Source organism: Solanum stenotomum, chromosome 3 (assembly GCF_019186545.1).
Source record: "Solanum stenotomum isolate F172 chromosome 3, ASM1918654v1, whole genome shotgun sequence".
NCBI classification, from domain to species: domain Eukaryota; kingdom Viridiplantae; phylum Streptophyta; class Magnoliopsida; order Solanales; family Solanaceae; genus Solanum; species Solanum stenotomum.
Window position 1 is genome coordinate 6,762,826 of NC_064284.1, and position 15,513 is coordinate 6,778,338.

Sequence of the window (15,513 nt, forward strand, 5' to 3'; positions counted from 1 at the left end):
AGACCATCACCCTACAGGAAGGACACAACATTTTTCTGAACTTGGTTCCAACAGAAGGAACAAAAGTGTTTTCTTGGCCAAGACTATGATGAGAAAATGAGAGATTTGTCTGTGGCTATACGCTGCATATCCAACACCAAGTGCCTGTACATATAAACTTGTGTTTCATCTTTTATGGGATTTGCAAGAATAAAGTTAACAGTAAAGCAGGGGAGGGTCCCAAGACAAACCATCTATAGAAGTTTAAGATTCACTTCAATCATAAGCCTGCCAAATGCTGCAAGCAATATAAGGCTGTTGTACAAGACACTGACAGGTTTGAATAAAAGTGAAGTTGGAACACCATTCTTTGGGCCAAGAATCTATACATTTGTTCCCTACATCCCTTTCATTCTTTGCCCTTTTGGACCAAATAATGACCAGACCAGTGGTCTTATTGAACTTTATTCCAACTCAGCTGCCAAGTCATTTAATTATAATCACCTGTTTTTTAACCTCACGGAATTGATATTGGCTTTGTTTTACAACAGTTTTTATCACATCTGTTACAAGAATAAATGACTAATTTCGTGTATGATCACTGAACTTTATTCACTTCAATACAACTTCCCTCATTCAGTTAGAAGTTAATTAAATGAGGAGGCCAAAGCTGAGATTGCAAGAAAGCCAGATAAAGTAGAGAGTATTGGAGAATGTGAAGAATGGAAGCCTCTTGGAAAAATATAAATCCAAGGAGTTGCTTTATGCCAAATTCTACTTTAGATTCTACAATTCCAATCTAAAAAAACAAAAATGGCAGTCTTGGTTCCTTGTGCTTAATGAGTTTCCCTTTATGCTTTTCTTTGCTCTCATCTTTAATTTTAGATTTGTGCAAATTTCCCTCCATTCAAAATTCTTGGACCTTGTCAAGCATATTACTCTTTCCTTCTTTATTTTTCTTGCTTACCCATGTGGACCATCTTCTTCTTCTTCTTTTTTCACTTTTTCTTTTTCCTTTTTCTTATTCTCAGATTCAGAATTTGTTCCTCTTCATCTTGCCCGTTGGTATGTGTTGTCTCAATCCCATGAAAGAATTTGTTCCTCGCATATTAATAAGGTTCTCTCCAACTTCAGAAAACAGGGAAATTATTTCATAAGATAAATATGATCAAGGGAACAATCTTAAGCTGGTTCGATCAGCGTAGAAATAAGTAGCTGTAAGAACTGAGATATACAACAGAAAAATTAGTGTAATCCCACAATTGGGGACTGGAGAGGGTGGTGTGCACAAAGCCTCACCCATGCCTTGCGAGGGTAGCTGAGATATACAATGCTAAATTTATAGACATTAACCAGCAGGTATATAAACAAAAGAGATCCAGCTCAAATTAGAGATACCAGCAAAGTGCTCAAACAATGTAAATACTAAATGAAGTGGGATGGAACAGTAAACCATATCGATAAGAATAAACAATGTACATGATGTGAAGATATGGTATCTTCAAATTCAAAGCAGATAAGTTAGCTGCTATGGTTTTTTTACAAGTTCAAGCACTAATGTAAATATTGAACAAAAGGGAACAATTTCAGCCTCTGCATCACTCCAAATTTGCCAGGGCTAAGATATACAACTAATACATCGAAAGGAAAAAAGAACCTCTATTCTCCTAGCTTGTGCAACTTACAAAGTACAGTGCCATTATCAGTAACAACGTTTTAACATGCCAGCTGAGCAAAGCCATTTATACTAGCTCCGGAGGAGGAGCTGTGACCTGGCCAGTTGGTGTTGCAACATGGGTAGTTGGGTTTGCTGAAGGTTCTGCTGCCTGTGCAGGTCCTGGTGCTATTGTTACATGCAAGCCCCTATGTTGCCCTGCTTGCAGCATGAAAGCAACTTCTGCTGCCGCTAGTGCTGCTGCCTCCTGTGTTGAAGAAAAGACGAAGAATAAACATCCAAAAAAATAGCAATCGGCATAAAATTATATATTAAAAAAAACGGATGAGTAAACTACATGATGTAGAATGAATTTATTTAGTCTGTTTTGATGGATGAAAAAAGCAACTTTCGATGCATGCCAAACTGAATGATGGAGTTCAAAGTAGGAGGATCGAAGTATATAATTTTCGGTGTGGTTCAGACAAGTATTAATTTTTTCTAACATATACTTAGAGACTACAAAAAAAGTAATAGATCACAGTTTTTTAAAGATGTTTGAAAAAACATAGTCAAAGAAATAGCTTCTTGATTTCCCAAATAGTCCGAATTTGGTATAAAATGGAATTGAAAAAGTTATAGTACTTGTTTCTTTTTTTTCTTTTTTCACTTGTTTATCAAAGTTAAATTTATTTGGGCAAGCAAAATTAGCACGCCATCAACTCCCACAGCTAGAGCAAGTAGAGATAATTTTAAGAGTTCAATGTGCCCTTAAATATCCTACTTGGTTCTCATGATAAAATCACACAAGTTCCAACATGTTACATAATTCAAATCTACTTAATGTGTGTACAAAGTGCTGACATCTATCAGCAGAACGTAAAATTTTACAACTGGAAGTGGGCACTATCACACTGGACATATAAACCAATTATCTATTGCGACTTGCATCATAATCAACATGAAAGTAAAAGGTGGGATGCAAAGTATAGACCAGGAAAATAGAGATAAGACCATCAAATGAACTTGGAATTGTTTGGAAGTTGGGAAGTGTAACAGAGAACAAATTTATTGGAAAAAGCACAAATAACAAATGAGGTATTTCATGATTTCATCACTTACAAGAGGAATTCTTCAGTGACCAGATGTTTTAGCCAGGAGTCTTAAAACAAATATACTTGCATGAGGTATTTCATTCATGCAGGGTGAACACGACATGACTTCTCCATGTTTAGCGAGAACACCCTGTATTGATGTATTAACTATGACTAGGATTGAAGGTCTTGAATGTTTCTGAAATAGAGTACACTGAGTTCCCATAAACTAGAGCAAAGATCTTATTCGCTCAATTTATTATATACATGTGCATTGATGCAGCATTAGTCAACCATTATGACTAAACAAAAAATTATCTGATCTGCACCACAAGGATTTTAATTTTTGCATTTTTGCAAAAGTGCAAAGTAATCATCAAATTAGCAAGTAAGAAGATTGACACGTTAATAGCAATTTACATATTATGAAAAACAATTGAAATCTATACAAGGCTCTAACCTGTCTTTGCCTTCGACGCTGCATGATACTGATAGCCCAAGCCATGATGTAGCAAGGTAGAAGAAAACCAGCAGCACGGAGTAAGAAAAGCTGTGTCAAGGAATCAACCAGATCAGTGATCCCACACAATCTCATGTATCATAGCCTCATCATATCAAGCAACAAACGGAAAAATGATTTCACTGTACGATTCACTCACCGAGAAAAAGGCAGAAACATCATCATCATCCCCATCACCATTTCCGATGGTCACAGCATGCCTCAATAATAAAAGGGCCATTAACTGCAGGAACACAGTGCATTATTCTTTGTTTATCTAGAAACAGAGATAAGGTTAAAATATAACATAAATAGATTGCATGGGTAAAAAGAAAAGGTTAATATTGAAAGGAAAATTTCCCCCCAGTTTTTCTATTATTGCTACTGGGAAATTTTTTAACAAATTTAGACAATAAAATGAAGGTCATTTATGATCCATTCAACCAGCCGGAAAGGACAAAAGGCAATACAAACAAGGAAGCGAATATAAGCAGATAAAAGGAGAATAAAAGCATGAACCGTAGCGTGAGACCCTACCTTCTCAAAAAAAAAAAGCATGACCTTGAAAAGCCCTCTCTAGTACTAGTGATGCAGTTTCAAGAACTTGAAGGGAAAACTATTGTAGCATGAACATGAAAATATACATAATATAAGGTAGGATGAATTTGTTTGTGTGGTTGTGTTGCTTTTTTTCCCAGTAATGGAAGGGCGCAGTTGATATGATTTCCATTTTGAGCATTCCTAAAGTATGACTCCTAAGAAAGGAAAACTCTCATTTTAAAAGAAGGGAGTGTCACAAATCAAAGATAGTTGTTCCCAAAAAAATTGTATCACCAGTTCTCTCAATGAAATATGAACTCTCAAGTTTCTTCTCAAGTCACTACTTAAAGATGAAAATTTATGTACCGTATGGTCAAGGCTAAACCCCGCCTCCACCCAAATAGAAAGAACGTTGAATCTGCTGGTGCATTATCTTCCATAAGAAAAATTTACTAATGCATACCTCACATTACCACTAGCCTGCATTTAGCAAAATGATTTTAGCAACATTAAGGAATAGCAGTTGCTTACGATTAAAGCAGCAGAACGGCAAAATGCAGCTCCACTAGCACTTGAATCAGCATATTCATCATAGTCAGCCTCCAAGAGATGGCGTTCTGCAGCTGCCATTGCAAGAAGCCGAGGATCATGTACGTTGAGCTGAGTACCAGCTACTGTCCAGCCCCCACTGCAAGGTAATACATGTGGACGAATCCATCAGTGACAGAGAAGAGAAGACAGAAAAGAAAATTTTCAAGATTAAGATTGTGAGATGTCATGCTGATCATGTTGGATTGTTCTCAATAAAGACGTTAACAGCTAAGCTGGCACCAAAGAAAAGGTTACGTCAGATTATAAATCAAAATTTCGGCAGCAAGGGCCTCTATATATATACTGTAAAAACTTAAAACTGAACTGCCTCATAATATAATAAGTTAAACATGTTTTAAGTACTTTCAAAAGAGGGAGGAAAGGTCTTTATGGCAGTTTAGTTTGTCATATACTGTTCTTGTTGGGCCAAGAAAAATAATTTCATGTCAATGATGCTGAAATTTCACCTTCTTTTTTTTTGAGATGGTGGCATATTCCTGTGTATATATAGACATCAGCAAAAAAATGTAATGGTAACCAAAGTGGAGTGACTACATCAGATCACCAAAAAGAGAAGGGAAACAAAAACCTTGCTCATCTTACAAAGAGCCTAACACATCTATGATTGCCTCAGGATCATCTATATATTCAGATTTGCACCAAAACCTAAAATGATGAATACAATTTATCTTAATCTTCTATAAATGCTACTTGTATCACTTTAGCTACAAACATAGATAATCATATAAATACTTGATATCAAAGAACAACAAACTGAACTGGGAATCGGAATCATCATTAGATATTGAGCATATTGGTAATGCAGAGTTCATGGTCATAGACCACGGATAAGGATTTGACTCAGTTTTCAAGCATACAATTAAATTCCTTTTTTTTTTGGCTGAAAGCATGAAGTACAGTTGAGCTTCTTAATGACTTCTTGAGTTGCACAGTACATTGACCTATTCAAGCATTCATGAAGAAAACGCAAGTTCACTTGCTAATTAGTTCAGAAAGAAATAGACTATTTAGAGGCCTCTAAATAAGCGGAGCAATTCATAAAGAAGATACACATAATCAAGTCAGGTGTGGAGACGGTAAGATCATCCATTCCGTGGTCTATTTCCTCTCTTTTCATTTTTTTTTAGGATATTGGGGGAAGTGGAATATAGAAAAGATACAGATAAAAACATACTTGGAAAAGTAAACACCAAAATCAGAATATTAATATATCTGCTCCATAGATTGTGGAAATGCTTGGATAAATATATCAAATTTTGGTATGCACAAGACAATAATCATGATTTCAACCAACCTCATGTCAATGGCAATATCTTCGGAATGAGAAGGCGGTGGAGGAGCAGTATAGCCAGGTTGGTAAGGCTGCATGTTATAGAGTTCTCAAAGTCAACATATAACTTTTTTTACGAAATAAGTGAGCCTGAACTAGAAACTCTTTTAGCATGTATCCATTAACATTTTCTAAAGTCCCAATTACTTGTATTTCTGAACAGAAAAAATGCATCAACTAATTACTGCATAAGGTGAGTTATCATTCTCTCCAAATCAAATAAACTCTGTGCCTATGCAAAACCATGCTATTTCTTTATCCCTCCTTCCATTGCTCTTTTCAAGCTCATTTGGCTGTAAGTTCCTTAGTGATGGGGAGAGGCAAATCATGAAGCATCATCACTCAAAATGCAAATAGGTATTAACAGATAGAAGAAAGTACCTGATGGCAAATCTCGCAAATTATATCACCCTTCTCATTGCACCACCGCTGAACGCATTTCCTATGAGCATACTGAATTTTGTAACAAAGACACAAGAAAAGAAAAAAGAGAGAATAGTTAGAACAAAAGACAAGTCCACAAACATTAAAAGACCTTTGTCATGCAGTTGCAGCACAGACGTAATCAGTAGAATCATTCTTCAGCTTACTAGCAGCTAAAATCAGTAAACCAGACCACCCTTAACACAAACAAATCAAAATAGTGAATGTGACACTTCGCTAAGATGAAAGCCATGAATGATAAATCATGAAAATGTCAACTTCTTGAGAAGAGAAACTTGAATACTAGCACCATTCAAACTTAGGGGAAAAAAGATGGCATTATGGATACATATTTATTAAATGCATAAGCAATATTTAGCAGCTACTTGAATAAGAGAGAGAAAATTAAACTTCACAAATCTACCTTTAAGCTGCCATTGCAGCTACAAGGAATCTCCAAATTCTTCGGGCTATCTTCTTCCTGGCAAATTCGGCATTCCACAGTCTGAAGTAATGGCTCATCTTCACCACCAGCTTCTGGTTCTTCATCCTCCTTATTAGCAGTGCCATAGGAAGATTGATCTGCTGGGTGAGAGCAAGAATTTCCCCCAGAGGATCCTGCATTCTCTGACCCTTGCATAGTGTGCAAAGATTCAGGTGTGATAAGACGATCAACACACAGAGCCAAGTGTTCTCCCATTAGCAGTTCACCCACGTATCCTAAAATGAACAAACATGGTCAGCCGTCTTAAGTAACAAGCAATGAAAGGAATTAGTTAAACCTTCATATATCCAAGTGCAAGGTTGTGACCCTTTCTATCACACAAGAGAACCAGTTCACAAAAAGCATAAAAACCCTACGATTTACATCCCTCCAAGCATCTCCTCACAAGGTTTAGCCTTTTGTCTATTAGTATAAAAACCCAAATGCCATATTTACTTGAGAAAGAAATAGGAGAAACCAACAAAAACACAAGTACAGTCAACTGTGAACTAGCAACTAATCTTTTCTTTTCTTTTTCCCTACAATAGAGTTGAACTCTTCAACACAAAGTGGATGCTTGTTGCTACAAACTGATACTGTATACCCTTGTTGACTTTTTAAAGACAAAAGAAATGTACCCAATTGGAAAAATTAACGAAAAATGCATTTGAAAAACATCCGATTCTTGACATTCCATTTTCCTATTACCAACACGAAATATACTGGATAACAAAATTTAAACAGGACCAAGCTTTGAAGATCAAAGCATAATCAATTTGATCATCATAATAGAAACAAGAACCCAAAAACTCACCGCAACAAAAAATCTTGAACCCGGAACAAGAAAAATAACAATCTGAAAAAAAAATAGAGGAATGATGAAAAATTGGCGTACCTGAAAATGCAAATTTTGGTTTTCTGAGAATTTGTATGAGTAGTATCCTTTTTCTTTCTTGAGAGAAGAAGAAGAAATAGTTGTAAGAAGTCTTCAGTTTGGGCCTTTTTGATTATCAGGTAATGTATACAAGTCTTCTCTTTGGATTATATCGACATTAATTGCGGGACCGCTAAAGCCTATGACGGCGTCGTTTATGCAAGTCCCAATTCACTTCTTTAAAAGCCGGCATACGAGAAATTACTCAACTTTACTAAATATTAGAATAGAAAAAAATAATATATTATGAAATTAATAGATAAAAAATAATAGTAAAAATTATACGTATGAATTAAGATAAGAGTATGAGTATAAATCTTTCGAAAAGTTTGAAAACATTGAGTTAACAAGTCGAATATCTTTTTTATCTTTGAAAAAGAAAAGTTTTGTCTTGAGAAAAATTTCACTTTTCTTTTTCTTCCTCACACTACATTTTATAAGAATGAAGCTAATGTTTTCAGTTTACCACCTTAAATGGTCTCAAATTTTGGTGAATTTAAATATTTTGAAATTCTAATTTGACAATTCCTAAAATTTTATGTTCTTATATCAACTATGATTTTGAAATAGTCGAAACTTCAAACATCCCAGAAAAGAACATTTATATCTTCTTTTGTGGTATTTGAGATTTTTAATTGTCTAGATTTTAAATATATTCGATAAAAATGAAACAATACAAAATATATTTAGTAGCGTTTATGCAATGTAATTTTATTTTCTTTTGTCTTATTTATATATTTATCAATCAATGAGAAAGTTATGTATCTTCGATTTTGATAATAAGATTTGCAATAGTCATAAAAGAGAACAACATAACTTAATGTTAGACTCAAAACTCAAAACTCAAAACAAACATTCGGGAAGAAATCATTACTAAGTAAAAAATCTATACAATATGTGTATAGTGTCTCTATTTTTGGTAGTATATAACTTTTTATCAATAATAATTAAATTATATATGTAATATATACTAAACAAAGACATATTCCTTCCAAGAAGCAGCGTAAGAAGCACTCAGAGAAAACTTGGACATTGTCAATTATTTGATTTTTGAACAAATTTAGCTTTATAAATTTCATAGACCAAATTAAACATGATGACTGTACAAATAAATTAATTAACAAAATTACCTAACTATTTTCACGCGCAAAGCCACACTATTTGTCCACGTTCGTACGAAAAGGTCATTAGAAAAAAATTCATCATGATGAAAAGAAAAGGATTCCAAAAGTGTGAGTACTTTTGTATTTTAAACTATGATGTGATATAATGACTTTAATGTAAAAGAGATAAGTCATGATTCAAATGAGTTTTAATTAGAAGAGCTAAAGATAATGGACATTATATTTCTTTCTAGAAGACACGTGTTATAGGTAATAGGCAGGTTAAAAATAAGAAATATCTTAGTATAAGATATTTTCTTTCTAATTTCCCCAAATATATCCTAATCCACTTTGAAAGGATTATGGGGTTGGGGTGGGGATTGTGAAAAAAGGAAATATGACATGAAACAATACCTAATACCTAAAAAGCATGTGCATATGTTTATTAGTAGAGTTTGTCATTAACACTAATTAATTCTCACATTAATGAATATTTACACAAAAAAAAATGTGAGAATAATTATTCAACGCCAACATTATAAAATAAAATAGGGCAATTTTATGCCAATGAAATCTCCTTTTTTTGGAAGGCCCGGGGGAAGAGGACATGAGAATGGGGAACCAGACTCTTACATACAAGATGAAAGTTTAAATGGTCAATCAATTGAGCTACTAAGATTTTGCGCTAATTAAATCTCAGAGATGATACTTGGTAGTTGGTGCCATTTATCTCTATAGATTCTTTTGCAAATGGATCCCTTTTTGAATATGAATGTTTACAATGAGTTTTAAGTTGATTTATGACAACCTTTTAAGTTTTTAACCCTATTAGAAATATGATGGGCCAAAGGCCCACTTTTTTCATTGATTAATGCAGAATAGATTTGAAATGTAGACAAACTTAACTAGTGGCTATTTGTCAAATTCTTCCGCAGCTTGCAAACTATCCTAATCCGGCTGATTACAGTTTTTAAACTCTAAAGCTACGCTTAGGGTTCTTTTTTCGAAAATTGAAGTTGGCAGTTCTCAGTAATGGCGGAAACTGAACCTGTAACCAGCGAAGCCCTAGGAATGACCGAGGAGGAAGAAACCTCCGTTCAGAAAATGGACGTTGAAGTTCCAGCCGCTGATGATGCTAACGGCGGGTCGAAGCGTCCAAGGGAGGAGGGAGACAAGCCGGAGGATGAAGAGAATGGAGACGATACGAAGAAACCAAGAGTCGACCAGTCTGCGGAAGAGGAAAAGAAAGATGTGTCTATCCCGGTTAGCGCGGGGTCTAAGAGTTTCGTTTCCTCCGTGGAGATGTTTGATTACTTTCACAAACTCCTTCATTCCTGGTCTGTCAATCTCAATCTCAACAAGGTAAAACATCACTCAATGTCTCCATTACTGTGCGAATCAAGAGTTAGTTTTTACCCTGCTGGCTTAATTGTTATACTCTGGCATAGCTGAATGGACTATAGAAATTTGGGGCATTTTGAGTTGGCAATTTAAAAACTTTTTACATTTAATATTCTGAATGTTCGTTTCGTTGAAGCATCAACTTGCATTATATCATACTTATATGGATGTCAAATTGCTGTCTGTTCTTCGCATCAAGGAATAATTTTCAAGTGGCTATTGACCCATGTATGACTTAGATACTTATAATTGCCTTCCAAAAGTTGCCTTTAAGTCTAAAACTTAACACCTCGAGGTATTTGATTGTACATCCTATCTTGGATATGTGTATTTTGACAACAAACATCTACGAATAAGTATGAGTGTTAATTGGATAATCTTTTGGTATATGTTATTCAATTTGGACTTATTTGGTTACAATAGGGATGATACTCTGTTTTATTTTGTTTTTGATTGGAATTAATAAATGTTTTCCCTTTATATTTATTATCAGTATCCTCTCTTTCTTCTTATCCTACATTCATTTTCCTCAAAGCTTGTCGTTTAGGCTCCAAATTTAAATTCATTGTGCTTTCTTGTCTGTTGGACTGTTTGAACTTTTGTGGGGTTCAACTAGCATCTTTGTGGAGATTGTATTTTCTACTCAATCTCATTTTTAGTGCAAAAGATGTCCAAATACTTGTGAAGCAGAGTATATGGTTTGTCTTGGTCATAACCTTAGAGGAGTTATTACTGCATAAGATTGTGGATTCTCTGATTCATTTCCGCATAAAATCTCTGTGTTGGGGTAGACCACACTTATCTGACTTGTCTGAGTGTTTGATGTGATGATCTTAATCACTTAGTTTGGTATTGCAGTATGAGCACATGGTGTTACTTGACTTACTTAAGAAGGGTCATTCAGAACCAGAAAGGAAGATTGGTACAGGAGTTTGTGCTTTCCAAATCCGATTTCATCCACATTTCAAGAGTCGCTGCTTCTTTGTTGTTAGGGAGGACGATACTGTGGATGATTTTAGTTTTAGGAAGTGTGTTGATCAGATACAACCCCTTCCAGCGAACATGCAAACAAAACAACATGCTAATGGTGGAAAAGGGGGAGGAAGAGGAGGTGGATATGGACGTGGCCGTGGAAGAGGAGGGAGGTCAAGATACTGAAACAGTTGACAGTAGATTGCCAATTTATTCGTATCAGTCTTTTTAAGTCCTGTTTAATCCAAATATTGGCCATTTAAATACATTATTCCATAATGTTTTTGCTGCCTCATCCATTATCTCACCAAGACCTTGTTAATTTGTTGAAAATGTCTGGGAAGCCTTCTTGCTTGTCTGATATATTGAGTTTTGACCCATGAAGCCTTCATGGTTGTTTGATTCAGAATAAGATTATCTCAGAAAAATGCACTCACTTATCATATGTATGTTTAGTGAATCAATACAAGTAAAACTTAATGAAAAAACGTATCTAATGGGAAAGGGAAAAAAGAACTCGTCCCAACGCAACACTTTTTTGTTGGGCGTGGCCTGAAAAGTGAAAAGAAGCAAATATCCAGGGAAATAATTACTGCCATAGATCAGTAACCTCCACTCTTAAATACTGCTTGTTGTAATTAGTATAACTAATCAATGCTACAATAAGTAGCAGTAGCCCACCACTACTGTATCTTATCATTTGGGTTAAAGTAGAATAATAAATTCGAACTTCCCTAGAGGTTATAATATGATACAGTACTTAATAAATTTTATCGTAACTTCCTTAAACGTTATAATATGATCTTAAATGAAACGAATGATGCAACATTAATTCTCTTATTTTATGATATGAGTATGAATGATTGCTACGTTATATTATGAGTCTGCTTTCAGTATACTCCTAACACATATTGCTAAAAAATAAAATTTCTCTAATCTATATAAATAAAATGAAACCAAATAAAAGGGAAAGAGAAAAATAAGGAAAACAATGACCTTTTTTTTCTTCTTTTTAGGCAGATTCTGAGCTTAAATTTGAAGCAGGAGCAAAATATTACTGCACGCTAATGTTAATTACGTATAAATCAAAAGCAAACTCTTAATAATTATATTGGGGGGAATGTGCTTCAATCATCTTGGTCATCTAACCCTGATGTTTACTCTACATTAGAGTATTAATTTATCATAATTAAATAATTACATGAGGTACAAATATATAGAATGTATTTATTAGTACTCTACGTTAGAGTATTACTAATATCATATTTTGCCATCAATCTACCCCCAAAAAAGTGCATGGTAACAACTAGATAGGTACTTAATAAAATTTGACATGCACTCCCTTATCAATTGTCCATATTAATGTATAAAAAAATATCTCAGATTATTTGTCAATTTATAAAAATAAGAGAAACTTAATTAAATTTTCTCCATTTTCCCTTTATTTACTATTAATTCTTTTTAAAAGTGCACGTGAACAAGTCTATAAAGTTTCAAAAAGGAGTTTAAAGGTATAAATTAGTAAAATTATTCTTCTCATTTTCGATTTCTTAAGGATATAAAGGAAAAAATAGAGAACTAATATGAGACAGGTTGAATAGCAGCAACCAGCAATACAACTCTCCCTTCGAAGTTGGAGTAAAGTAATTAACAGAGAATTAGACTTCCTAGTCCCTATGGAATGGAAAGTTCCCATATCTAATGTTATTTTTCTAATATCGACAGAACTACTATTAAGCTTTCTGTTACATCGATCACAACTCTTTGTATAATGTTTTCAAGGTTCTTTTATTTAATTTTCGACATGAAAATGTAAAACAACAATTATATCCTTTAATGAAAATGGAGGATCAAATTCCAAAAAGAAATCATAATTACAAGTTTTTATCACAGGTGTACGTGGGAACAAAACGCACCAATCAATACTAATGTTGATGAATATAATTAATTAATACTAAACATGCATGCATAACGACGGCGCACGATTTCCAACACTAATTAATACTAATAATTACTTTCACATAGTTTCACTTATAATCCCTGCCTTATCTTCTCCCTTTCCCTCCTCTAAAATAAAAATAAAAATAAACGCCTATTTCATTTTTTAATCTTCTTATAAGCATAATATAATTTCATCTGGATCCATGCCAAATATGGGTAGTGATCAGTTAAACTATGAAGTCATCATGAGAAAGCAAGATAATCATCAAGACTTATTATCCCTTCCAACACAACTCCCTTCTCTTGATGATTTCAGGTGATTCATTATAATTTTATCTACTTCAAGAAATTATGTTTTACTCCTTTATTCCATCGGAAACAGTCTCTCTACTTCAAAGAGGTAGTGGCAAGACCTACGTAGACTCTACTCATTTTAATGGATATATATGTTGTTGTTATTCGATGTATGGTCATATATATTAATATGCTATGTTTCAAAACAGTGAATTTTCAGGAAACTATGCTATCGACTATCAATATGATTTGTCTATTCAAGAAAATACTGCTAATACCAATCCTTTGATGGAAATGGAATGTACTCTCGAAGATCCATTTTATTCATCTTTTTATAGTCTTACCCCAGGTGATGGTCATGTTTTGTACTATAGCATTATTATTTTTTATAAAAAAATTATTGACTAGTAATTTTTTTTATGGGTGCAGGAGAGTTATACTATGAGGAAATTGGAAATGAAGTTAGAATGTTGAATGAAATGAGTGGTGAATTAATCGGAAATGGGAACCAACAAGTGTTGTTATGTGATAACATTAATCAACAAGAGATAATGGCTAATGATCGTGTTCATGAGGAAATTATTGTAACGGAAAAAGAGAAGGATAATATTAGAGAGGAGATTAATAGTTCAAGAATGTTGTCACGAGATGCAATTTCAAAGTATTTTTACATGCCAATTACTCGAGCAGCAAAGGAGCTCAATATTGGGTTGACACTTTTGAAGAAAAGATGTAGGGATTTAGGAATTAGAAGGTGGCCTCACAGGAAGTTGATGAGTCTTCAAACATTAATCAAGAATGTTAAGGTTAATTCACTCTCTTTTATATACACTTCTTTCAATTGTATGTAGTAATATTATACGCTGATGGCCTAAGTTGCACGGAATACTCTCACTTTTAATGTCGTACTCCTATCAAATTTTCTGAAAAATACATTATATTTGATGTATTTCACATGCAGTATTTTAAAAGAGTCTAAACAATATAGTTGATGGCCAAAAATTTCATCTTTTCTTCTAATATACGTACCGTTTAGTTTGTGAAAATATTTTCTTTCTACTTCGTCTAAAAAAAGTATGTTAAGGTTAAATACTCTCTATATAAACATGTTCTCTTGTTTCACTATGTAGTATTATGCTGAGGGCAAAAAAGTTCATTTCTTGTAGTATTTTTAATAATTTAATTTTTTGCTACATATGTTACAATGATTTTTATCGATGAATTTAACTAATATTGTAGAAAATAATTTTTACGTTATTAAGTGATATTTACTTCATGTAACAAGTAATTTTTCTTATTCAAGATTAGAAGCTTTATATTTTATAGTGTTATATGTAAATATTTTTTGATTGATTTGATAGTTTTATAAAGAATTACCTATAAATATTTGTTCTTATAAAAGTAATAGTGTAAAAATTTCGGTATATTGATAGCATATAGAAGTTAAACTCTATTATATATGACGAAGCAATATTTATAGGAATTGGAGAAGGTAGGAGGAAATGGTATGGAACAAAAGTTGAAGGATGTGATAAAGCTATTAGAGAAAGAGAAGAGGAAGATGGAAGAAATACCAGACATGGAACTTGAGGAGAAAACAAAGAGGTTAAGGCAAGCTTGCTTTAAGGCTAACTACAAGAGGAGAAGACTGATGTGTATGCCAGAATTACAGGCTTCTTTTGGTAGTTATTGCACTACTACTACTCCTTCTGCTGATGATAATGTTGCTTATGGTGAAGAAGATGATGAAGAGATTAAGTCTCTTCTTGCTGATTGTTTCTCTAACAATAGTCCAACCTTGCATGACTGAACTTTTCATTTGTGTTTATTTCTTCTTCTATGTTATTATATATTAGCTTAGAAGGATGTTAGGCACAATATTAAAGTTATTTCAGTGTGATTGTTCAGATCTTGAGATCAATTACTAATGTTTGTGCCGATAAAAATTGCCTATATCACATCCATTTTAGATGTAATTCTTCTTTAAATCATGTGTGTAAGTGCTTGTTGCAGGAAATTAGTTTAGAATTTCATGAATTGTGACAGGTTAGTTAATAGGAAAATGGATAAAAAATGTTCTTTTAACATAGCAAGTAGCTGGGTGTGTGCGCGGGCGACTCTTCATGTTTTCATAATGGGTTTTGGTATATTTGATAAGTACATAAAAAGGGTGTAACCGATAAGGGATTAATAAAATTACGATAAATAAATTAAAGTATAGTAACCTTATGTATATATGGAGTGACTCACATC

General features: G+C 33.6%; 3 protein-coding genes across 3 annotated transcripts; 2 read left to right on the top strand and 1 right to left on the bottom strand.

The window, feature by feature from the left end:
- Positions 1-1,414: 1,414 nt before the first annotated feature.
- LOC125857632 (uncharacterized) lies at positions 1,415-7,631 on the bottom strand. The gene is made up of 8 exons (XM_049537240.1): positions 7,511-7,631; positions 6,556-6,851; positions 6,090-6,161; positions 5,673-5,740; positions 4,298-4,454; positions 3,387-3,470; positions 3,188-3,277; positions 1,415-1,901 (listed from the first exon to the last, which is right to left on the bottom strand). The coding sequence occupies exons 2-8, from the start codon at positions 6,829-6,831 to the stop codon at positions 1,722-1,724; spliced, it is 927 nt and encodes a 308-aa protein (XP_049393197.1). The 5' UTR covers positions 6,832-6,851; positions 7,511-7,631; the 3' UTR covers positions 1,415-1,721.
- Positions 7,632-9,584: 1,953 nt separating this feature from the next.
- On the top strand, positions 9,585-11,313 carry LOC125857642 (protein EMBRYO DEFECTIVE 514-like). The gene is made up of 2 exons (XM_049537250.1): positions 9,585-10,014; positions 10,912-11,313. The coding sequence occupies exons 1-2, from the start codon at positions 9,685-9,687 to the stop codon at positions 11,209-11,211; spliced, it is 630 nt and encodes a 209-aa protein (XP_049393207.1). The 5' UTR covers positions 9,585-9,684; the 3' UTR covers positions 11,212-11,313.
- A 2,366-nt stretch (positions 11,314-13,679) lies between these two features.
- LOC125857840 (protein RKD2-like) lies at positions 13,680-15,070 on the top strand. Its single transcript, XM_049537488.1, has 2 exons — positions 13,680-14,066; positions 14,741-15,070. The coding sequence occupies exons 1-2, from the start codon at positions 13,680-13,682 to the stop codon at positions 15,068-15,070; spliced, it is 717 nt and encodes a 238-aa protein (XP_049393445.1).
- The last annotated feature ends 443 nt before the right edge of the window (positions 15,071-15,513 follow it).